Source organism: Amblyraja radiata, chromosome 18 (assembly GCF_010909765.2).
Source record: "Amblyraja radiata isolate CabotCenter1 chromosome 18, sAmbRad1.1.pri, whole genome shotgun sequence".
Taxonomy (NCBI): domain Eukaryota; kingdom Metazoa; phylum Chordata; class Chondrichthyes; order Rajiformes; family Rajidae; genus Amblyraja; species Amblyraja radiata.
The window spans coordinates 17,115,285-17,140,015 of NC_045973.1; the positions used below are offsets into that span (position 1 = coordinate 17,115,285).

General features: G+C 39.7%; 1 protein-coding gene across 1 annotated transcript in view; it reads right to left on the minus strand.

Moving 5' to 3' along the window:
- The window catches only part of lmcd1 (LIM and cysteine rich domains 1), a 67,655-nt gene that overhangs the window by 37,154 nt on the left and 5,770 nt on the right, over positions 1 to 24,731 (minus strand). Inside the window, exons 2-3 of the mRNA XM_033036751.1 lie at positions 9,637 to 9,722; positions 1,680 to 1,935 (exon numbers count right to left, since the gene is read on the minus strand). Coding sequence (XP_032892642.1) covers positions 1,680 to 1,935; positions 9,637 to 9,722 — 342 coding nt within the window. The remainder of the gene's footprint in view (positions 1 to 1,679; positions 1,936 to 9,636; positions 9,723 to 24,731) is intronic.

Genomic DNA, 24,731 nt, shown 5'->3' on the forward strand with positions numbered 1-24,731 from the left:
CCAATGTTGCATCTCCTGTGGTTGCTTTAGAAAGTGGTGCGGAATGGGCAATGGTGGGTGAAGGTGAAAGATTGGTCCAGGGTTTCGCAAAAGTAAAGGCCACTTAAGAATACTGAAAGGGGAGCGGAGGGAAAGTTGTTCACAGGGAATCCCGTTGAAAGTGGCAGAAAATGCAGAAGGTAATCTGTTGTATGTGGAGGCTGGTGGAGTGGAAAATGAGGATTGGGAAATTTTATTCTTGCTTTAAACAAGTTTTGCAAGAGAAACTTTCTCTACCATTCACTGCTAAGTGTCACAAATTTTGAATTGCTATTTTAAACATATAACCTCACTCTTCAAAAAAAGGGAACCGAAAACCCCCGGAATATTTCATTAACAGAACATTTGTGTACAAGTCAGAGTACAGTTTGAGTACAATACAGTTTCTTGTAAAAAAAAAAATGCATTTCAGCTTGAGAATGAAGCAGAAAACTATCTCTGCCAAAGTTTACCCAATGTGTCAATAATTCATCTTGATATCCAGTCAAGCTTGTTATTTTAATCAGGCTTTTCATTAGCCACTGACCTCTACTAGGCTGCAATGTACAGGGATGGGACCTCTGACCCAGGGGTGGAAATCAACTGTGACTCCCTTCCCGCCACTCCAATGAAATCACAGCATGTTTGCAAAGTACTTTATAAACAATGATTGTCCAGGCCTGTCCTTTATGAACGGTAACCCCTGTCCTACATGGGTAGGTCAGGACAGGGTGATTGCAGGTAGTCCAATCGCAAGCAAACAGCATTAGTCAAGGCCAACCTTTCAGAAACTGCTAATAGTCGAACAACGTGATAAAATGCCCTTCAATCCACCGAGTCTGCTCAACATTGAGCACCCACTTACTCTAATCCCATTTTAATTCTCCCCTTGTATTCCCATCAAGTTCCCCCCAGATTCTACAAGTAACCTACACATACTAGGGACAATGTACAAAGGCCAAGTAACTTACTAATGCACACGTGTTTGGTATGCATTCATGTATTCACGTTATTCAGTGTATCTGTACACCATGGATGGTTCGATTGTAATCATGTATTATCTTTCTGCTGACTGGTTAGTATGCAATGAAAGCTTTTCACTGTACCTCAGTAGAGTGACAATAAACTAAACTAAACTACAGTATGTGGGAAGAAATAACAACACCCAGAAGAAACCCTAAAATAAATCGTTCACAGGGAAAATGTGTAACTTCAACAGATAGCAGCAGAGGTCAAATTGAACCTGGGTTGGTTGAGCTGTGTAAAAGCAACATTTTGCATTTGTTTGTCTCGAACGATTTTACTTTGATACAATCATTCTGATTTTTTGGTTGTATTTTCGGAATTTCTCCCTGTGACAAAAACTAATGCGTCTACACTTCAAGTAAAACACGTTTTGTAAAAGCGCAGGTGGACAAAAATGTTGGAGAAACTCAGCGGGTGAGGCAGCATCTATGGAGCGAAGGAATAGGTGACTTTTCGGGTCGAGACCCTTCTTCAGACTCACCCAGAAACGTCACCTATTCCGTCGCTCCATAGATGCTGCCTCACCCACTGAGTTTCTCCAGCATTTTTGTCTACCTTCGATTTTTCCAGCATCTGCAGTTCTTTCTTAAACATCTTTCTTAAACACATCAGCTCTCCTGGGTAGATCGCCTTACCAGTTTCTGGGCAAGACCCGGTGGAGCCCACTCATATGTGACCGTGTCAAAAGTTGGATCTTTCCTCGACACAATAGGGTTGGTTATGATCATTCTGTTCCTTTTATAAATGCGAACTCCATCTCCTCCCTTCACCCGGGCGGTCAGATTGGAATATTTAGAATCAGTCAAAAGCCGGCCAATTTTCCGATCATCCTCCGCATCAGAGGGCAGGCTGTGATCCTCTTGGTTGCATTTGCATGACTTGCATATCTTTCTGTGTTAAAAGAAAGAATGTAACATTAGACTGCTTGCATTTTCCGGTGAAGGAATGACCATCAGCTGGTAGAGCAGTGAATTAGTCATGCCACAGAATTAGAACACTGGACCTGTAAGCATGAACGCATCTGATGGGAAAAGTTGCACTTAGTACAATGAAGACTGCATTATGGAGGACAGACTGTTTAATCTCTATACAATGTCGAGAATGATCCCAAGGATGCTGTGATGTGATGAGCATTTGACAGCACTGGGCCCTTACTCGCTGGAGTTTAGAAGGATGAGGGGGCAGCTCATTAAAACTTACAGAATAGTGAAAGGTATAGATAGAGTAGATGTGGAGATGATGTTTCCACTAATGGGAGAGTCTAGGACCAGAAGCTATAGCCTCAGAATAAAAGGACGTACCTTTAGAAAGGAGATGAGGAGGAATTTCTTCAGTCAGAGGGTGGTGAATCTGTGGAATTCATTGCCACAGACAGCTGTGGAGGCTAGGTCAATCGATATTTTTAAGGTATAGATTGATAGATCCTGGATCATTACGGGTGTCAGGTGTTATGGGGAGAATGCAGGAGAATGGGGGGTGGAGGAAAAGATAGATCAGCCATTATTGAATGGCGGAGTAGACTTGATGGGCCGAATGACCTAATTCTTCTCCTTATGAACAAATAATTGAGCAATAGGACTGGTGGTGTCTAACAACATTGCTTCAGTAAAGCCTGGGGACTCATTTGGGATTCAAGCCAGAATGAAATGAGCAAAAGGGTTTCTCCTTCCATCCTGGTGTCAAGAGTCACAAGAAATTGGCAAGTTCACAATTCGCTTTGCAGGCAGAAAGAGCCCATAAGCACAAATGTTCTCTAAACTTGGCATAACATTACATTAGCAATCTGCTAACACCTCTGAGCTCACTATAGTAGTAACTCAAGAACTGCAGTGTCATAAATGGAGCCATTCTGAAGTTGGAGATAACAGCAATGGTACTGAGAGAGCAGGGCAGCATCACCCTGTCGACCTGACTGAAAAATGCTTATTGTAGATAAGGCTTCATACGTAAACAAATCATTCAGTTGTTCAACATTAGTGTGCCCACACAAATGCCAAAGCTGCAAAGCTATATCACCAAAGGTGAAAGGCAAGAGTGAATTATTCCCTTTCCCTACCTTCCTTCCCATCCAAATGATCCCTCTCCATAATGAATTCTTGCTGGTATCCTCTTTCGCCACTGCCTTCACAATCAGAGTTTGCCCAAAAAACCTTGCCAGTGATATCCAGTGTTCCTTTTCTATTCCAAGTCATATATTTTTTTGTTTGACTTAGAGATACAGCATGGGAACAGGCCCTTCAGCCCACCAACTCCATGCCGATCAATGATCGCCCGTATACTAGTTCTATCCTACACACTAGGGACAATTTACAGGAGCCAATTAACCTACAAACCTGCATATCTTTGGAATGTGGGAGGAAAACTGAACATCCAGAGAAAACTCATGTGGTCACAGGGAGAACATGCAAACTCTGTACAGACAGCACCCAGGTTAGAATCGAACCTGGGTTTCTGGCGCTGTGAGGCAACAACTCCACCGCTGTGTCACTGCCCTGTTTCTTAGGTGATTTGTCCTCCTTCCCATAGCACTGACCCCTGTCTCTCGCTTCTTCACCTTCCTAAGCTGCCTCTCCCCTCTTTCACCAACCCCCACTCCCCATTTCCCAAATTCAGTTTCCCCTTGTACCAGGTTTTGAGTGAGAAACACAAATCCCTGTGCCCTGGGCATGTTGACTACAGGATCACCTGAAATAGTCACAGATTTGAGAAAGAGGAACCCATCGTGTAATAGGAACCTAACTCAGACCAACCCTATATGGACTGTGTATGCGCATGTGAAGGAGAAAACAGCTTTATTCTAATCCCTGCATCAAATCATGACTTCTTATTCCCATGGATCATCCACACCAATGAATCGAGAAACAAACAAATCATATTCCTCGACTTAAAACTAACACTGAATTTTGGGCATTTGTCCAGCTCATATTTCATTGGCATTATTGGGAATTGTCCATTGCCATTTTAAAAATGATCTTTGACAGGAACATAGCAAGATATACTTGCCTCAACTCGAAACTAAAATTCAGAATTTTGTTTAGAAACTGACCACAGGAAAGCTGAAGATGGATGTTTAAACTGGAGCATTGTAGGATACTCTCCATAGAGGTGGGCTGTAGAGGCTTTGCAGGACTCTCACTCTGCAAAGCCCTCAACCTGGCAAAGAAGTTCAATCCGCAAGCGAAGCCACAGAGAAAGCCACTAGGTGGCTTTGAATTAAGAGGGCTGATCCGTGGGCGGTTGCTGCTGGGACGCAAGTCGGGGCTTGATCAACCCCGGCTGGGTCGCCTGGGCGAGGGTGTCTGATGTTGTGAGACCTGAAACACCCGATGACCCCAGGTCACATCACTGAGGATGCATCCCAGCGCATCTAGAAGATGTATCTTTCACACTTGCATTAATCATTATCCCATGAAACTCTCCACAACCCTGTATTCTTTCTATGAGCCAAGTATCGATTTAAGGCAGTTTGGAATTTAGAAAAAATTACGGCATATAAAGTAGACTATTAATTTCCATGGATTTCAAATACATTGATTTTTTCCAAGCATGTGATGCCATTTGGGAAACAAAATAGAGGTAGGTCATATACAGTAGGGCATTGAAGAATGCTGAAGAACTTGAGAATGTGTCCTGACCTATGAAATCAGTCCGAGGAAGGATCCCAACCTAAAATGACACCTATCCATATCCTCCAGTGATGCTGTCTGACCCACTCAGGTACTCCTGCATCGTGTATCTTTTTTCCATAGAATACAAGAGTTAGGACATTAAGTTGCAACATTACAAAATGGTTAGGCCGCACTTGAATAATTGTGTGCAGTTCTGGTCATCACACAAACGTAAGGATGTGATAACACTGGAGAGATATTAGAGGAGATTCATTGAATGTATTGGAGAACTTTAGTATTGGGGGAGAGATTAGATAGATCAAGTTTGTTTTCCCTGAAGTGAAGAAGGCCAAAGGACAATCTGATAGAGATATATGTACAATGTCATGAACAGTGTGGATAGGTTAGATGATTAAAAAGTATTTTTCCCATAGTAGGCATATCAAAATCAGAATGGACATAGACATAGACATAATGAGATGGAAGAATTTTTTAAAAGAGAATTTGAGGGGTAATTTGCTTTAATTTCCCCCCACATAGACAGTACAGGCAACTCACATTTTATACTAGATGTCTGAAGAAGGGTTTCGGCCCGAAACGTTACATATTTCCTTCGCTCCATAGATGCTGCTGCACCCGCTAAGTTTCTCCAGCATTTTTGTGTACCTTCACATTTTACACTTGTTTGAAGTAACACTCTTTTTCAATTAATACTAAAGCCTGATTTACACGCACATATTTTTGGAATAACTCGCTCAAATTTACACTTGGCGGTGCAGTGTATGTGTGTGTACGTATTTTTGAATTACATGCTGTTTTTCAATTATGTAGCCCGCACATAAAATGTGAGGTGCCTGTAGTTCATTTCCAAAACTCGCTGTCAGAGAGGTGGTGAAATGAGATACATTCACATTTAAGAGGCATTTAGACAGACACTTAAATAGCAATGCATAGGAGGATACAACCCCAATGTAGATAAATGGGATTGGAGCAGATGTACAAAAAGATTGGTGTGCACTTTATGAGCCGAAGACACTGTTCCTGTTCTGTACGACTTTATCTAAGCTTAACTTGATGAAAAGGACGTATTACCCAATTTTAATCTGCATAGATTCTTCAAGAAACAGAGTCCCTGGGAGGGTGGGTTGGAGTTTTGATTTTCTGCATACTCCTAACCCCACACCCAGCACAGATGTCAACACACTTGGGACTGGGTGGAAGTATTACTTGAATCTTGCATTGGCCAGCCAGGTTTTCCATACTGCCAACCCCACAGGCCCTTACAATTTAAGAAAACAACCGTGGACTTAGAAAACTTTCTTATTCCCCATCTGGAGCAAGTTAACCAGAAAAACAGAAACCACATTGATAATCAAATCCAAAAAATCTATTTCATATAACGATTCCTATTCAATCTGTTAAGGCCTCCCTCCTCAGCGGCATCCACAATCCTCTATTCACAAGAGAAAAGAGAAACTTTCAGCTGCAATAATACTAAATTGATCTTTAAGCATTTAGAATCAGAAAAGAAAGGACAGATGTTGCTTACAAACACAGTGTTAGTGGACCAACATTTTTGAGAAGCAACCCGTGTCTCTCTAGACACTTAATCTTCAACCCTTCCAAAATCACTGGTTTCCTTGTGAATGGGAGAGACAAGGTTTCCAAGTTTCAATGTCACAAGTTCACGAGTTATAGGAGTAGAATTAGGCAATTCGGCTCATCGAGTCTACTCTACCATTCAATCATGGCTGATCTCTGCCTCCTAATCCCATTTTGCTGCCTGCTCCCCATAACTCTTGACACACGTTCTAAACAAGAATTTGTCTATCCCTGCCTTAAAAAGATCCACTGACTTGGCCTTCACAGCCTTCTGTGGCAATGAATTCCACAGATTCACACCCTCTGACTAAAGAAGTTCCGCCTCGTGCAATTGCAATGTTACACATGCTGATCCATGTGTGCATATAATCCACCATGCATTTGTATCTCAGTTGAATCTTACACTAATCAGCCATATGAAAGTAAAATTCAATTAGAATTATTTGTTAATAATTTGGAGCAGGGGTCAGCTATTGAGTTCCTCGAGACAGTTCTGCCTTGCATTTTGGTCATGGTTGATTAGCTTCTCAGCATCATTTATTGTTCTATTGTTCTTTGGCCTAAATTAATTAATACCTTTAAGAATCTGAAAAATAAAACTCAGGCCATTCAGCACCTCACGCCCGATTCACCATTCAATGATGGATGATCTACCTCAGTACCGTTTTCCTGCTCTAGCCCTAAATATTCCTCAGAAAAGTCCTTAGTCTTGAGGAATTCTATTGACCACATGACTGAATTCTGTTTGGGTGGGAATTTCAATTTCCCGCACCCTTTGCTTGCTGTGATTTTTGTGATCCATCACTGGTTGCATGATTCAAACTCATTATTCAGGATTCCCACAGAGTAAACTGCTTCTCACCACCAATCTAAAAGGAAAGTGGAGGCTCCTAGTCTTCAAAATGTAACATTTATGACCTGCACTAGCCTGACCAACCAACACTACTGCAACCCTATGAAGTACTTTCTCTTCTAGATGAGTTTGTTAAAATCAGACCAACATTTGATTATCACCATTGTTGACATACAGATTTGCATTTTATTTATTTAATTAACTGAATTTAACTTTCCCAGCTGCCATGGTGTGATTCAAATTTGTATTTTTGCATTAATGCTGCAACTTAACAACCCCAATATAACTTTATGACTTCAATTCAACTAATTAATCCAATGATTGGATTGAGGCAATGATCTGGACGAAAGCTGAGTGATGTTGCTGAAACCTATACTGGGCATCAGTAAGTGCCATTTAATAGCTCGCATCACTTTGATGATTGAGAGTAGACTCATTGATCAATAATTAGCCAGAATCGATTTGTCCTGGTTTTTTGTAAACTGAACATGCTTGGCCAATTTCTCACATAGTCATCTGATCTCTCGAGGTCATTTCTTGTCAGAGGCCTCCAGTCTGAAAAAACAATCCTCCGTCATGTCAATGGATCCCATGTGATGTCATCTTCTACACCAGCCTACTACATTGGACCTTATTCAAAGTGTTGAGAAAGTCCATGCAGATGCCTAGAGCCTCGCCCTCATCAATCCTCTTGGTCACCTCTTCAATAAACATCAAATTAGTAAATAAAAATTCTCTTGCACAAAGCTATGCTGACTATCCCTAATCAATTCTAGCCTTTCGAAATGCAGGTAGATTATGTCTCTCAGAATTCCCTCAATTCACTTTCCCATCACTAATGTTAGACTCACCGCATGTCCTTGCAGCCCTTCTTAAATAAAATGCACTCCAGCCTTCTGGTACCACATCAATGGCTAAGCAAGATGCAAATATTTCTGCCATAACCCATATATTTCTTCCCTTGCTTCCATCAACATGCGAGGATATACTTGGTCAGGCCCTGAGGGTTTTCCCACCTTCATGTGCCTCACATAAAGGGTATTGATTACATTTTATTTCGAGGAAAACAATAAATTCTTACTACCCAGGTCTCAAACTTAAAAAAAAAATTCAGATGAATGGTATTAAGTTTACTCAAAACGGATTTAAGTGGTTCTATATCTATTTAATAGTCAAACAGTTTAGGCAAACTTGTCTTTTGAAATACATTTCAGTGCATTACATCCCACAAACACTTATTGTTCCTACAATGCATCTTATAATGAAATCACAACAATGCAAAGTATTCACTAGGGTATTGAACTATAATCCAACTATAATATGCAGACACAGAACAATTAAGAACAGGAATGAATATGTATGTTGGTGTGGTATCAAATAATGAATTACGAAATAATGAAAAAAAAACAAAGGCAAATGAATACCTCAAAAATAGTTGTAATTCAGATTAAAATAATTCATATTTAAACTTGCATATGGTTCATGCCAGAGTCTGGCAGACAGAATGAAGCAGGAATTGTCTAAAAGACATCTCATACGTGACTGCAGTCAATAGACAAAGCCTAAATGTCTAAACATTTCTTTATTAATAGGTTACAAAAAATGTGTAATTTTGCCTTGCCAAATAAAAAGGTATTTTATTTTTGGACACCAAAGTGAATAGAAATTTAATTGACTGGGAGTGCTCTGGTATGCTTTTAAATATGACAAATATTCACTCATAAAGTAATGAATTACTTCCTTGAAGAGTGTTTGAGCAAGTATCCTTCCTGCAGGTCACTGGATGAAGAGGTAAAGGAAGCAGATTCATAGTTACGTTCAAACAGAAATTGCATATACAGTAGTGATGAAAAAAGATAAGTCATCTGGGGGACATACAAGGAAAATAGATTTTTATAGAAATCATTTTGGGCCAAATGGGTTTCCGTTGACCTGTGAGATTTTATGAACTACTAGACTAAGTGGGACCCATTGGGTCCCATGTTCACACGGGAGGGCTGGTCCCCCGACGCAATATTCCACCTCTCCACCAATTCCACCTATCCACCAATTACTTCAACCCAAACAACCATTTGCAGTGCAATTTTACTTCAACCCAAACAACCATTTGCAGTGCATTTTTACTTCAAACCAACCATATTTTCATTTTCAAACCACATTAAGGGCACTCACAGTTGAGTAGACATGTGTTCAGTGTTATTCAGAGCTCAGAGAGACGTGACCCTCTGGCTTCCTCCATCTTGCAGAGATTGAGTGAGGCACACCACTTCCTGGTTTTATAGTCCCTCCCCCTTCCTCCAGCAGGGGCAGCAAGCGAAAAAAACGGTGAATTATTAAAAAACATTAATATCTCTCTGATTTTTCATCGATGGGAAAAATCCTCAGGTCCCGGAAGGCGGAGGGGGACTCTGAGCGAGGTGGCCAAAAATGACGGCCGTAGGTGGCGGCGTTCTCTCGGAAATCGCAGCACAGCGAGCCAAAAGCGGTCAAGATCAGACTTTTAGTAATATAGATACATGGATCATTTACCTCCAAGGATGTGGCTCAAATGCCTTGCACATCCCTCTGCATCCTAGGCACGGGGTTCCTTTTCCTGCCTGATGGAGAATGGACATCTGTAAAGAAAACACAAGTAATACATGAAACAAGGGAATAAATAATGACAGCATGGCAAGCACATATCTGCCTAACCAATCTCCCGAGAAATACTTCTTCAAAATGTATTCCTATTCTTTAGGCCAAATAACAAATACTAAGATAATTATCCACTTGAATACACATTCAGACTGACGTAACTACATAGAATTCACCCCGTTACAAATATAGATACCACATTAGATATTTTTAGTTTGCCCATTATGCTTATATTAGCACGTTGAAAGTGCTTTCCTATTAGCCCCTTTCCCTTCACAAGGTATCAAGACTGATACTTGCATTTGATCAAATGACCATTACATTGAATGGAACTCCAGTCGATATATAGAGTCATAGAGTGATACAGTGTGGAAACAGGCCCTTCAGCCCAACTTGCCCACATCGGCCAACATGTCCCAGTTACACTGGTCTCACCTGCCTGAGATTGGTCCATTTCCCTCCAAACTTGTCCTATCCAGAGGACACTTATTTTAGAGCAAATAGACAATTGTTCTAGAAAACCAAGATATCAATGCAAAATAATGTTGAGACAAGGCTGAAAATATGTTCACCATGCTCAATGATTTTACTGCATTTCCCCCAAATCATCAGCAGTTTGAGATCTCTTTCCAATATGGTTTAAAAAGAAAGACTTGTGCAGCTTTTCAATTTCCTGCTGACAATGCATTCAAAAATAAAATGTATTCAAAATGTTTGAAGTGAATGATGAATAGTTCATATTCCTTGGAGATACAAGTCCTTTACACCCCTCCGAGTCCAACAAAGACGAATATTGTTTTACTTAAAAATTGGCCAGAATCTATTAATCATAATTCCTCTATGCAATTCTTAGCTGCACCCATGACTAGGCTGTTTACAATATTTTATCATTGAAGTCCATAAACTTCAAGCACTCAACATAATGTCCACTAAAGTCCAACGGTATTCTGGAAGTTGCAAAGTCAACAGTTTTTTATAAAAAAGATAAAACAAATGGCAGGCAACATTGGCAAAAATAGAGGAAAATAAACTATCGACTGGGCTGAAAAGTATTTAATTTATCATAAATATCAAGTTCAGAGAAATAAAAGTGTGAAAGCTTGCTATGAGTCGCAAAGGCATTGGTTAGTAATAGTGAAGAAAAATAATGTTGATAACAGCCAACAATCCATAATGGAATGCTCAAACTTGGCTTAACGCCTCCAATTTTGGCAACCTTCCATGCATCTTGCAGAACTAAGGAAGTCTGCACCAAGGCATCCTTTCAAAGGGGTGAAATGATAAAACGCCAATTACTTCTTGTGTTTAGTTTGAGTGAAACTCAATTTAAAAAAAAGGAGGATTAAATGTGGTGGAGGCTCGAACACGTCTCCAAAAGCAAAATACAAAATTAATCCATGTTTATCCATGGGGGGATGGATTCTTACAATCCCACCACGGATCATCAATTTTTACCAAATTTTAGTAACTTGAAATGGTTTGGGGAAAGAGTACTAGAAGCATAGAAACATAGAAAAATGAGAACTAGAAGCATAGAAACATATTCAATATGATCATGGCTGATTATCAAAAAATCAGTATACCTCTCCTGCTTTCCCCATATCCCTTGATTTCTTTAGACCCTAAGAGCTAAATTTAACTCTCTCTTGAAAACATCCAGTGAATTGGCCTCCACTGCCTTCTGTGGCTGAGAATTCCACATATTCACAACTCTCTGGGTAAATAAGTTTTCCTCATCTCAGTCCTAAATGGCCTACCCCTTATTCTTAAACTGTGATCCCTGGTTCTGGACACCCCCAACATTGGGAACGTTTTTTCCTGCATCTAGCCTGTCCAATCCTTTAAGAATTGTTTATGTTTCTATAAGATACCCTCTCATCCTTCTCACCCAGTCGACCCATTATTTCTTTATATGTCAGTCCCGCCATTCCAGGAATTAACCTGGTGAACCTACGCTGCAGTCCCTCAATAGCAATAAGGTCCTTCCACAAATTAGGAGACCAAAATTGCACACAATACTCCAGGTGCAGTCTCACCAGGGCCCTGTATAACAGCATTAGGACCTCCTTGCTCCTATATTCAAATCCTCTCGTAATAAAGGCCAACATGCCATTAGCTTTCTTCACTGCCTGCTGTACCTGCATGCTTACTTTCAGTGACTGATGTACAAGCACACCCAGGTCACACTGCACCTCTCCTTTTCCAAATCTGACACCATTCAGATAATAATCTGCCTTCCTCTTGCCACCAAAGTGGATAACCTCACATGTATCCACATTATACAGCATCTGCCATGCATCTGCCCATTCACCCAACCTATCCAAGCCACCCTGCAGCCTCATAGCATCCTCATCGCAGCTCACACTGCCACCCAGCTTTGTGTCATCGACAAATTTGGAGATGTCGCATTTCCTTCGTCTAAATCATTAATATATATTGTAAATAACTGGATTCCCAGCACCGAGCCTTGCAACACCCCACTAGTCACTGCCTGCCATTCTGAAAAACACCCATTAATTCATACTCTTTGCTTCCTGTCTGCCAACCAGTTCTCTATCCATGTCAGTACCCCACCCCAAATACCATGTACTCTAATTTTGCACACTAATCTCTTGTGTGGGACCTTGTCAAAAGCTTTTTGGAAGTCCAGTTACACCACATCCACTGGCTCTCCCTTATCCATTCCACTAGTTACATCCTCAAAAAATTCCAGAAGATTAGACAAAAAATTCCAGAAGATTAGACATTCTGTCTCTGCTTTCCAAATGCGCTGCTATAACGTCTTTAACAAGCGACTGAAGCATCTTCCCCTCGACCGATGTAAGGCTAACTGGTCTATAATTCCCTGTTTTCTCCCTCTTAAAAAATTGGGTTACATTGGCTCCCATCCAGTCCACAGGAACATTGGAAAATGAACACCAATGCGTTCATGATTTCTAGGTCCATCTCCTTGGGATGCAGACCATCAGGCCCTGGGGATTTATCTGCCTTCAGTCCCAACCGTTTACCTAATACCATTTCCTGACTAATGTGGATTCCCTTCAGTTCATCCCTCCCACTAGATCCTCGGTCCCCTAGTATTTCTGGGGGATTGTATGTCCTCCTTAGTGAAGACGGTACCAAAGTACTCGTTTAACTGTTCTGCCATTTCTTTGTTTCCCATTATAAATTTACCTGTCTCTGATTGTAGGGGACTTATATTTGTCTTCACACTAACGAACCCTCACACTAACTCATTAATCAATGTTCAAAGACATGTTAGCACTATGTGCAAGGCAAGGCTTATGGCAAGGCAGAATGTATTTTTCAATACCATCGATATTCACCGATGTATGCATGCCAACAATGATTATAGAATATAGTTTCACACCATTAACAAATCTAAAAAAAAAAATAATCAAGACACAATGAAGATAGAGGAATAAAATAGGCAATTCACAAAGTTAAAGTGGAACATGCTTCAGGTGTGCATTAAACCTCCTACTTTGTCCCAGCATTGTTGCTAAAACTATCCTTAGAAGAGCATTCTTCATCAAATTCCAGTTTTATTCTCCACACCTTACAGTTCAATGGTTTTGGATCTTCCCAATTTGCCAATTACTTGTCGTTCCCTTTACACTGGGTACAACAGGAATTGCCAGTAAGCCTTTGATTTACAGGACGACCGGAACTATGAGAGCGAGATTCTTTAAAAGTCCTTTCAAATTGGGACTGGGTTCAAACCCTGCACAAAGTAGTGATTGTGTAGTTTTTGTAACTCACTGCAAATTTGCGCAATTATTGCTTGCGAATGACCAGGTTCTAAATCGATAAATATTGGACAGATTGTTGTTTAAAAACACTAAAGGAAATGGAGACCAGAATATAACTGGATTCAGTGCAAAAACAGCATGATCCTAGCCAAAATGCTAACTTGATCACCACCTGGCTAGAATCACTGCCCTGTCCCCTTCTAAGCTTGTCACAATGTACAGGGTTTTGTTGTTAACCTTGCCTTAAAAACAGCTATGCTTGTTTGAAAAGCCCCATTTCCACCTTTGCCTGCTGTAACACCTAAGAATTTATTTTAAATATATTAGATATTGAAATATTTGAAAAGTCATTAAATCTATTAAATGCAATAATCAAACCAACACTAAAATGCTTATAATTTAGGCATTTCTCAATTTACCATCATTCTATCTATACATTTTCTGCAATAGCGTCTTTGACTGGTTTAAGAGTACACATCCTGTTTGAATCTATTCTTCACTATAATGAAAAGTACACCCCTCACCTCCCAAACACCACACCAAAACACTCGATGGTACAAGATTTATTAACTTTTGCTTAATGAAACATTTTCCAGGAATGTAACAATCATAAATCAAAGAACATTCCGTTATAGAGACCCATAAATAAAATTGAGGTAACTAAAAACAATTAAGCAACTTACTCTTTGCTTCCCAGTTCTGCAATCCCTATTGAAATCAGCGGGGTCTTCAAATGTGAAAGACCTCGACTTATTACTGTTGTAAGGTCCAACTGCCGGCAGTTCCCAATCTAGTTTATTAAATGATTGAGCAGTTCAAATGCCCAGTCCTGTATTTATTTCTTACATTCTTTCTCTGTACCATTCAGATATCGTACTGCAGCAGACACTGTGTAATTTAAATATACAGGCCAGTCTGCAACTCATGCTCAATACATTTACCAATTTGAAATATCTACTTTATGATGTACACAAAGAGACCATGGTGCCAAGGCAGACTTGTGGGTCTGAACATATTTACACAGGGCATTAAAATTAGTCCAACTATGTACACCTATTGCCCCCAATTAACATTTCTGACATTTCTACTACATTTCACAAAAGGCTTGCATTAAAAACAAAATCACTGCAAATGTGATAAGCCAAACACTAATCACCATTCATGATCAGTATTGCATTAGTCTCAGTTTAAGAAAGTCCTAGAAGTTTCCAACATTGTACAATATTTTGTGTGAGAATACTGTGGAACACTCTCTGCTCATCAATCAGAACTACATTTGAAACAGAAATTATTAAACCAGAAGGATGTCAACAACATCTCAGGAGTCTGTAACTATGCTGGAATTGCATTCATATCCAAAAATCGGGGGCTTACTCTCCCAAGCACCAGCCAAAAGCAGGTTCACCAGCATCTATGGGAAGGCAGATAGGTATTATTATCAATGTATGTTCTTCTTAAAATAACTAGTAAACAAGGTGAGATAGCTGTACTAAATAAAATAAAAAAGGGGAGAAGATAAATAAAATAACCATTTCCCCTTATTTTTTTACCCTATCCCCTCACCTTTTCAGATTGAGCAACTGTGATGGTCAATTTTGAAACTATGATGTTTAATTTTCGGGGTTTTTTGCCATTGATAAAGGGCTGAATATTGTGTTTAATATTTTCAATTCTTTTTTCCAGCAAGTAGTTATTGTGCTTTTGATATTTCTATTCAATCTTACAGATTGATTGCTCGTGGCAGAGCGGAATAATGTTTTAAACCATGATATTTTAAGAAACTGCTTTTCAAATGTGAGGAATATTTCTCCTTTCAGTAGGTCCTTAGATGTTTGCAGATGTGGGAACACAAAGATTACACAGTCAGAACATATGCAACAAATCACTAAAGGTACTATCTCTGAAATGCATAGTACAAAGAACATCAACTCTGCACTGATCAGAAGAGTAACACTGATAAGTGAAGGTTTCAACAGTAAGATAATCACAATTAAACAGCTTTGATATAGGACCCTGTGTTGTTTCCAAAAGCACAGGCATTTCTCCATGGAAGAATTCAATCGGTGGCGCAATCGTGCAGTTTTACACAGCTCACAATAACTGCACAGATGCAATAGTCTAGTGCTGATGGAATTGTGATGATGATGAAAAGAGAAACTGGTTGAAAAGAAATCAGCATTTTTTCCACTCAAAGAAAAATGTGAAATATGAATTAGGTGTCCAATGTTGTCAGTACCAGTTCCAATTTAATCTGTCAGCTTTAAAATCCTTCCATCATTCTTCACTTTATGAAGTGTCTTTTAAAAGTATACTCATTGACTGGATGTGGGCACTGGTGGCGAGACTTACATTCCTTCACGAGTCAACACATTCTCAGATCAGAGAACACATGGATCAACTAAAGACTGCTGATTTTCTTCATTGAAGAACATTACTAAACCAGAAGGATTTTTACATACAGTCAGTAACCATTGCACCAGCCTTTATTTTAGAATTGAATTTGAATACTTGAACTTGAATCCACCCAAATGCAATGATGGTATTTAAACTTGCGTCTTCAGATCACAAGCTCAGTCCTCCAAACACTTGACTAATAAGCAAGTTCCAGCGTGTATGCTTGCTGTACCTACCACCCCGAAACACTTTAAAAGCAGAAAATGCAGGTAATGCTCAGCAGGTCAAGCCACATGTGCGGAAGGAGAAGCAGTGCTCATGTTTCCCTGACAAAGAATCTTTGACCTGTAACAATGGCTCTGTTTCTCTTCCCACAGTTGTGGCGTGATCTGTTGATCATTTTCAGTATTTACTGGTTTTATTTTAGATTTCCAGCATCTACAGGTTTTGTTTTGATTACCACCTACAGCCATTTGAAGTTTTTTTGATGCAAAGTCACTCATGCAAAAGTGGCAGTCAATTTGTGGACTAACTGGGGGGCTGAAACATTAATAGACAATGGACCATTCGGCCCTTCGAGCCAGCACCTCCATTCAATGTGATCATCCATTGAACAATGTGATCATCCACAATCAGTACCCTGTTCCTGCCTTCTCCCCATATCCCCTGACTCTGCTATCTTTAAGAGCCCGATCTAGCTCTCTCTTGAAAGTATCCAGAGAACCGGCCTCCACCTCCAGTTCTCACCATAAGGCAGAGAATTCCTCTGTCTTAACCCTAAATTAATAACCCTGTCTCTCTCCACAGATACTGCATATGACTGGGTTACTACATCCATAATTTTCTGCATTTAATATTTTTTGCTTTCCATTAATTGCTTTCAATCAGCGATGGTCCTCTATTTTCTCACCCGACTCCCTGGTCATATCCCTGATCTTTAATTCACCCTAGCCTTGAATGTGCTCATTGCCCAGACAGCCACAGCTAAATCCCTGGAGTTGCAACTTTCATGTTGAACTTTCAAAATTCATGGTGAATATTCTGTTTTATTTCAGACTTCTGACATCTGCAGGACATTTTAATTTTTAATTTTTCAAAATAAAAGATTTGAAAATGGGATAAACTGTATTTTTCTTCAAGAAGACAAATTATTACATATCAACTGTTATGATTACAGAGGTTGTTAAGCAGTAATCATAAATTAGTCTGTCATGAAAAACGCAACCATCTCATCCAATAAAGTGTAATGTTCTTAGGAGCTTTACAGGGAGAATATTTTATAAGTACCTGACATTTCCATCAGATCACAAACCCACTGGTGGTGTCCAGATTGGGGTGGCACTGAGGACAAGGCCACAAAGAGTCTCAACCCAAAACAACACCCATTCCTTCGCTCCAGAGATGCTGCCTGTCCCGCTGAAATACTCCAGGATTTAGTGTCTATCATTGCAGATGTGGACATCCCCAATCATCGTCGAAAATACATGCACTTCTTTGAACCAGTTCTATTGCCACCATTTAGAAACTGAAGTAAACATATTTTCTCAAACTCAGTTAAAACGTGCAGGCATTTAAGTGTCTAGGGTAGACATTGGGCATATTTGTTTATGATTATTGTCATGTATGGCAAGATACAGTGAAAAAAACAACAACTTTCTTCTGCATTCTATCCAGTAAATCAACAAATCACATTTGTGCCTCCTTCCATTTATGGACACTATAAACTCAATAGCTAGCGGACTTAATATCTGATCCAAATAACGTCTGCAGATTGAAAAAACAAAAAGATCCCAGCATTGTACAAATAGTCTGTTTTAAGAATTGAACAACGCCCTGTTTATTAGCTGTTAATCTTATATGTTATGAATTCAATTAATCTTATCATGATCCGACCGTAAATTAATATTTATGATGCATTCATACTCTGATGCAAGACTATTTCAAAGAAAAATAATAATATGGAAAAATGCTCGATTGCTTTAGCAGTTGTGTTGGAATCCCATTGTGGTTGGGAGAGACACATGATTTCATCCTTCTCTGATCAGTGTGGAATTTGCCTGTGGTCATTGGACTAGACCCACGGACTTTTGGATTATTTCTGTGCAGCATTTTCAAAGAAAGGTTAAAGTCACAGCTCCCACTTTGTTTTATAAGAGAAGGTCTACAATTTGCAGTTGCAGGCGAGGTGATGCGAATGAGATCAGGTTTATTACAGGTGCTGAGATTTCTGACAGAAATAAATATATTGTCAATGGATCAATATTAACAAACTTCTGCAAAAAGCTATCTTTTCCATCAAACGTCTCCTTAAATCATTGCAATTATTAATATAATCATTGATTTTCAGGATTGGAGTTAGCAATGTAATTTCACTTCTAAACAGACGACAGCTAATTTTGTGAGGAAAAATTGGTCTTTTTAGTGAATCCTGAATGATTACATTTCAGTGAATCCTGAATGAACGCAGCGGTACGGTGGTGCAGCGGTAGAGTTGCTGCCTTAGAGTGAATCCGGCACCGGAGACCCGTAGTCTATCCTGACTATGGGTGCTGTCTGTGCGGAGTTTGTATGTTCTCCCCGTGACCTGCGTGGGTTTTCCCCGAGATCTTCGGTTTCCTCCCATAAGACCTACAGGTTTGTAGGTTAATTGGCTTGATAAATGTAAATACTGTCCCTAGTGGGCGTAGGATAGTGTTAATATGCGGGAATCGCTGGTCAGCGCGGACCCGGTGGGGCGAAGGGCTTGCTTCCGTGCTTTATCTCTAAACTAAACTAAACTTAAACTCAACTATACTTCTGCCAAAGTGCTTGCAAATGTGAATTCACATTGAGATGTTAGATTATATTGCTTACTTTTTATTGTACCCTGTAAAAAAGCGAAGCTAATCGAGCAAAATTCAGCAAGAAGCAATACTGTGTTCTCTTTCTGTCCAGTATCCTGCTAATGCTTAGTCACAGCATGAAAATATTTTACATTTGTACAGTCATTTCTTCAAATTCATTTTTGAAGTTTCCCCAACCAAGTGCATATTAAGCATAAGAACAACAACAATGGAGAAAATGGAGAGCAGAGGACAATAGGCAATAGACTGATGGCACCAAAATAGCCAGGTGATCCCTGGAACACTAGTGTCTGATATCTCATCACAAGGTTGGAAGTAGCAGGTGACTGCTCTTTAACCTGTGGGTAGGTTGGCCCCATTAGCTATCAGGCTAACTTGTGTTAGCCGAGCAGGGTGCTGAATTCGGCATGTATATTTCTGCTCCCCCTTTTGTACGCTGGCACCCGCACCATTCATTCTCGGCCAAGTGCACAAAAGGCTGTGGATTCATCTGTTCACTTGGTTCTATGGCACAGGCACTCATGTTTAAATGATGAACGTATGGTTGTTTATTGCAATACTTCTGTCGCAAGTTGATGTATTGATAGAGCTAACTGTCTACAATATGCTTAACATGTCCTCAGATTTAAATTCCTGCACGTTCTCTTGCAGATTCTGAAGATTACTCTTCAGATGGTTTAGAGCAGTGGTTCCCAACCTTTTTTTGGCCATGCCCCACCTAATCACCTCTAAAATCCTGATTCCCCCCCCACCCACATATTTTAGCACGAGCAGACAAAGAAATAATTCTCAGAAAATGGAATTTACTCAAAATAACATCTGAAACATAAACTACATATGTTTACCTGATGCCCCCCTTAAAAATCAAATTGCCCCCCTGTGGGGCGTACGCCCCACGTTGGGAACCACTGGTTTAGAGCCCTCTTTGTATATCTCTGAAGAAAAACACATTTAATACTGCTGGAACCCATTCATACTTTTGACTTCCCATCATAATGTATTGCACTGGGTTATTTGATTACTGTAAATTTTTGGCAGTTTTCCCAATTTTCTAATGTTTCCATATTTTTTAATCTTCTGTCATTTGATATTTCAATCCTTTGACGTATAGAGACATCTTGTCAGATTCAATTTCCACAAACCAAGAAAAAAAAAGGGTCTTTCCAAAGAAGCCTCTTCTACAAAATCTAAACCTTTCATATCAACAACCTCTATAACCATCATGTCCAATTGCAATTCACAAAGAAAAAAAGCAAATATTTTTTCAAACAGCTGTTCAAAAGTGCATTGTATTCGAGATGGAGGTTTGAACAACATATTTTTTGATTTAACTCCCCCCGACTATTGGAAACACAAACGTAATGGCTTTTCGGAAAAAAAATTGTCCCCAAGTAATTGGCTAGTGTTTCATAGACTGATATTTTGTTACAGTGAATCATTCCGAAAAATCACATGCAAAAATTGACATATTTTTCCTTCCTTTGTCCCCTAGAATTCCTAATTTTATTTAGCAAACACATTAATCTACCTTGAATCAGTATAATGCTACACATATCAAAGTTGGTTATTTTAAAACAGCCTTAACCCACTATTATTCATGAGATGGAGTGTACAGGTCAACATCAGTGAAACTAAAGGGCAGCTCCAATGAGTTTGGATTCATTGGAAATGACACCCCAAACCAAGTTGACTGTAGACTATAGGGAACCATCCCTTATCTGCTGTTCGCCCCTCACCATGTCTATGACTCACGCACACATCAAATGCAAGAAATAAATCCAATACGAGTTGGAAGCCAGATGCTGGTACATGCAACAACCACTCCATCACTATCTCCACATTGATTGCCATAATGAGCTGTGACATACTAGAGAAAGAATTTGGATGCAGGGGGAAACGGGGACATAAAAACTCAACACATACAGCAGCTGAGGTCAAGATTGCACATGGATCCTTGGAACTGGAAGACAGTGGCACTAAATGCTATATCACTATGTCATCCAACATGGTGGTGTCAATATTGTTGTTGTATAATGGAACGATCTTGTACAGTTTGAAACTAGACACAAAGCTGGAGTAACTCAGCGGGACAGGTAGCATCTCTGGAGAGAAGGAATGGGTGATGTTTCGGGACGAGTTCCTTCTTCAGACTAGTCAGGTATAGATTGTTTAACATTGCCAACATTAAGTTATAGATTGTTAAAGCAAATTAGTTTAGTTTATTGTCATGTGTACCGAGGTATAGTGAAAAAGTCACTGGAAAGACAATACATGATTACAATTGTGCCATTTACATTGTATAGATACATGCAGTGAACAAATGTAACATGCATCTACAAAGATCAAAGTTGAGAAATGATGCATGATGGTAATCAGAGAGCAATGCCAACTGCAAGAGAATGCTCTAAATATAATTCGAATTATATTCTGAACTTGCACACTGTGAAGGGAAGAGTAGTAAATTAAACTACAATCTTATGTTGGAGGAGAGATAAACAAGGGACAGAACAAGATCACATCTATAAAGGACCTTATGAAGTGTGAAACCAGACAATTAGGGTCAGAACACACTCTAAGAGATAAGGAGAGAAAATAAAAGTGATTGAAACATCTATAGGATCACAATATTGAAGCAAAATTATAAAGGGATGCGAGTACTTTACCACGTCTCATGAATAAGTAGCTCAAGACTGTAAGAAAGCAAATGAGGTTCATAAGGAAAGGCTCAACTGCAAAAACAAAGCTTATAGAGAATACCTAATGTATTTTTGAAATGACCAGGGATAAGATAACTCTCACAACTTATGGTTTGGATGCAAATATTAGAGCTAAAGGAATGGAAGTGGGAAAGGGACCAGGCAAAAAGCAGATGTAAACCTGGGTACTTCACTTCAGTGCTTGTCAAACACTGGATACATTAGAATTTCCTAGCCAATGTCTCACGAGCAATCTATCTGGTTGTGTTCGATGAAGTGCACACAAGTATCCTAACTTGCCAGTTCTGCTGCATCCAAATCCTCTCAACCTGCTTGCATGTCTAAATCATGCTAGATGACCATTGCAAACACAAGAGCAAAATTCCCCCAGATATTTTACCCCCTTCCTTTTTAATTGAGGAGTACAATGTTCATTGTTTAATACAGAACACAAATCCAGAACAAGCAGTCACAGTCCAGAACAAGGGGTCACAGTTTAAGGAAAAGGGTGAAGTCTTTTAGGACCGAGATGAGAAAATCATTTTTTACACAGAGTGTGGTGAATCTATGGAATTCTCTGCCACAGAAGGTAGTTGAGGCCAGTTCATTGGCTATATTTAAGAGGGAGTTAGATGTGGCCCTTGTGGCTAAAGGGATCAGGGGGTATGGAGAGAAGGCAGGTACAGGATACCGAGTTGGATGATCAACCATGATCATATTGAATGGCGGTGCAGGCTCGAAGGGCCGAGTGGCCTACTCCTGCACCTATTTTCTATGTTTCTATGTTTCTATGCATTCAGTTGCTCAATTTGGCATCCCAACACTGAAATAAAAAAGGTTAAGGTAGCTGCAATCCAATCAGGCAATGATCACACGGTGGTATAAACTGTGAATATAAACTTTATATACATGTAATTCTCAGAAATTCCATAAAAATCAGAGATTTTAATGCTTCAGGTAATCCAGTTGTATCATTCTTCTGCTTTTAATGTTGATGTAAAGATGTTCAAAACCAATGATGAGTTTCCGATTAATATCTGATTCACCAAGTGGTTTATCAAGTTAATGATTAGTAGACACTGAAAATGACCAAAGGGTCCTTTAATAATTATGCCAGAATTATCCTATCAAATCATAATTACTAAACAATTTACTCCTCAGGTTCCTTAAAGCCAAAAAACTAATAATGGTAAATGAGTGGAGGATTACAAGATTCAGATGCAGAGAGAAAGTGTTGGTGCAGATCAAGTTTAGTTGTACTCTTAACCTGGAGTTACCTGGTGAGTTACATCACTTTAAAATGCATGCAGAATGAAAGGTATGTGCCCCATCATTCGCCACCATCATGCATTCCTGTCACATTCAATTTCACAGCTAGGAGCTTGCCATAAACAAAAGGTGTGTGAGAGAGAGAGAGAGAACTCCGCTTCACACTGTAATCTCCTCATCTCTCAATTTGCGTATTGCCACCATATCCTTCCATTCACCCATTACTCACATACCTGTAGAGAGGGGCAGAGAAAACCCGTCATGATCTAATAATTTGGCTTTAGTCACCAATAATTGTTGACATTCTACCGTCACAGCCTTCCCACCCTCAGTTACACCCTTTGTTTCCCCATAACTCAAATGCAACATATTTTTCTAATCTCCCAGATGCTAAACACTTTATCTCTCCCTCCCATTCCTATATTGATCTTTCTGTCCTGGGCCTCCCCCACTGTCAGAGTGAGGCCAAATGCAAATTGGAAGAACAGCACCTCAAATTTCGCTTACAACCCAGCAGCATGAATATTGATTTTTCTAACTTCAAGTAACCCTTGCTTTCCCTCTCACTCCATCTCTCCCCCACCCTAGTTCTCCAAATATTTTTACTGTCCTCCTGATTAGTTTTACTATTTGTATGCCTCCTTGTCACCTTCCCCTCAGCCAACAATGAACAATTGTACATTTTATTTGAGCATCATCTGCTTTGATCTGTCCTCTTCACACCTTACGTGTCCTCCGCACCCTTCCATATCTCTAGTTTCCCTCTCCTCTGACTCAGTCTGAAGAAGGATCTCGACCTGAAACATCGCCCATTCCTTCTCTCCAGAGATGCTGCCTGTCCCGCTGAGATAGTCCAGCATTTTGTGCGTAACTTCACACATTCTTCCCATTAGTCTATAAATGAAGAACTATTACCTGGTTTTTATATCATTTATTTTTGCTCGGATTGCTACCATTGTTTAGCTTTACAGTCCAAAATTGATTGTTCTTCAATTTCTTAACTTGGTGGATGTTTTTGCTGCCTCTTCAACCGTGACCTTTTAGTTTGATTTATCTTTTATTAAAAAATAAATTCTGTTATGGGTATAAATAGAGATGTATAACTAACTACAACAGCTGAATTGAAAGGTGTTGAAAAGAACAAGATGAGTCAACAGCTCTTTCTCATACCAGACTGAAGTGTCCCAAAATATCTATACTTCAACACATGGGTAAAGAGCTGCTACATGATTGAAGCTTAGCTTCTCTGGTTTAAATAAACTCCATATAATTAGTGATTACTCCCTATTCCCTTGCTCAAGCAAGAATCTCAGAGACCTTACACTCTGGGGTGGTGCAACTGGTTGAGCTCCTACAACTCAAGTTAATTCCTGACCCCTAATGCTGTGTGCGTAGAGTTTGTGCGTTATCGCCGTGACTGAGTGTTTTTCCTGGTTTGCTGGTCTCCTCCCACTTTCCAAAAATATGCAAATTAGTTGGTTAAGTACCCAATGTAAATTGCAACAATTGTGCAGTTAAGTGATGGAATTGAGGATGGAGCTATGGGAATGAGAAGAGAATAGAGAGATATTAGGAAGTATTAGCATTAAAGCAAAAGGTGTTTGATGATTGATGTGGACTGGGCTGAAAGACCTGTTTCCATGCTATGATTTTTCATAGACCACAAAATAACCACAGATAATGTGGGATCTGTGTACTATCATGTACATTATTTGTTTGCCTGCCAACCAAAGTGTACCCCACTGGAATTCTATAATCTGCAACTTTCAGCCATGTTTCCAGATTGACAGTAAACATCCGTACCTTCCATTCAGAAAATTATAACTACATTTTAGTGAAATCACTCATTTATTGGATGGGACCTAGTACCCGTTATCAAAATGGCCTGTTTTCTTTAGCCAATCAAAACCAGAGGCAGCTAGAATAGAAACATAGAAACATAGAAAATAGGTGCAGGAGTAGGCCATTCGGTCCTTCGAGCCTGCACCACCATTCAATATGATCATGGCTGATCATCCAACTCAGTATCCTGTACA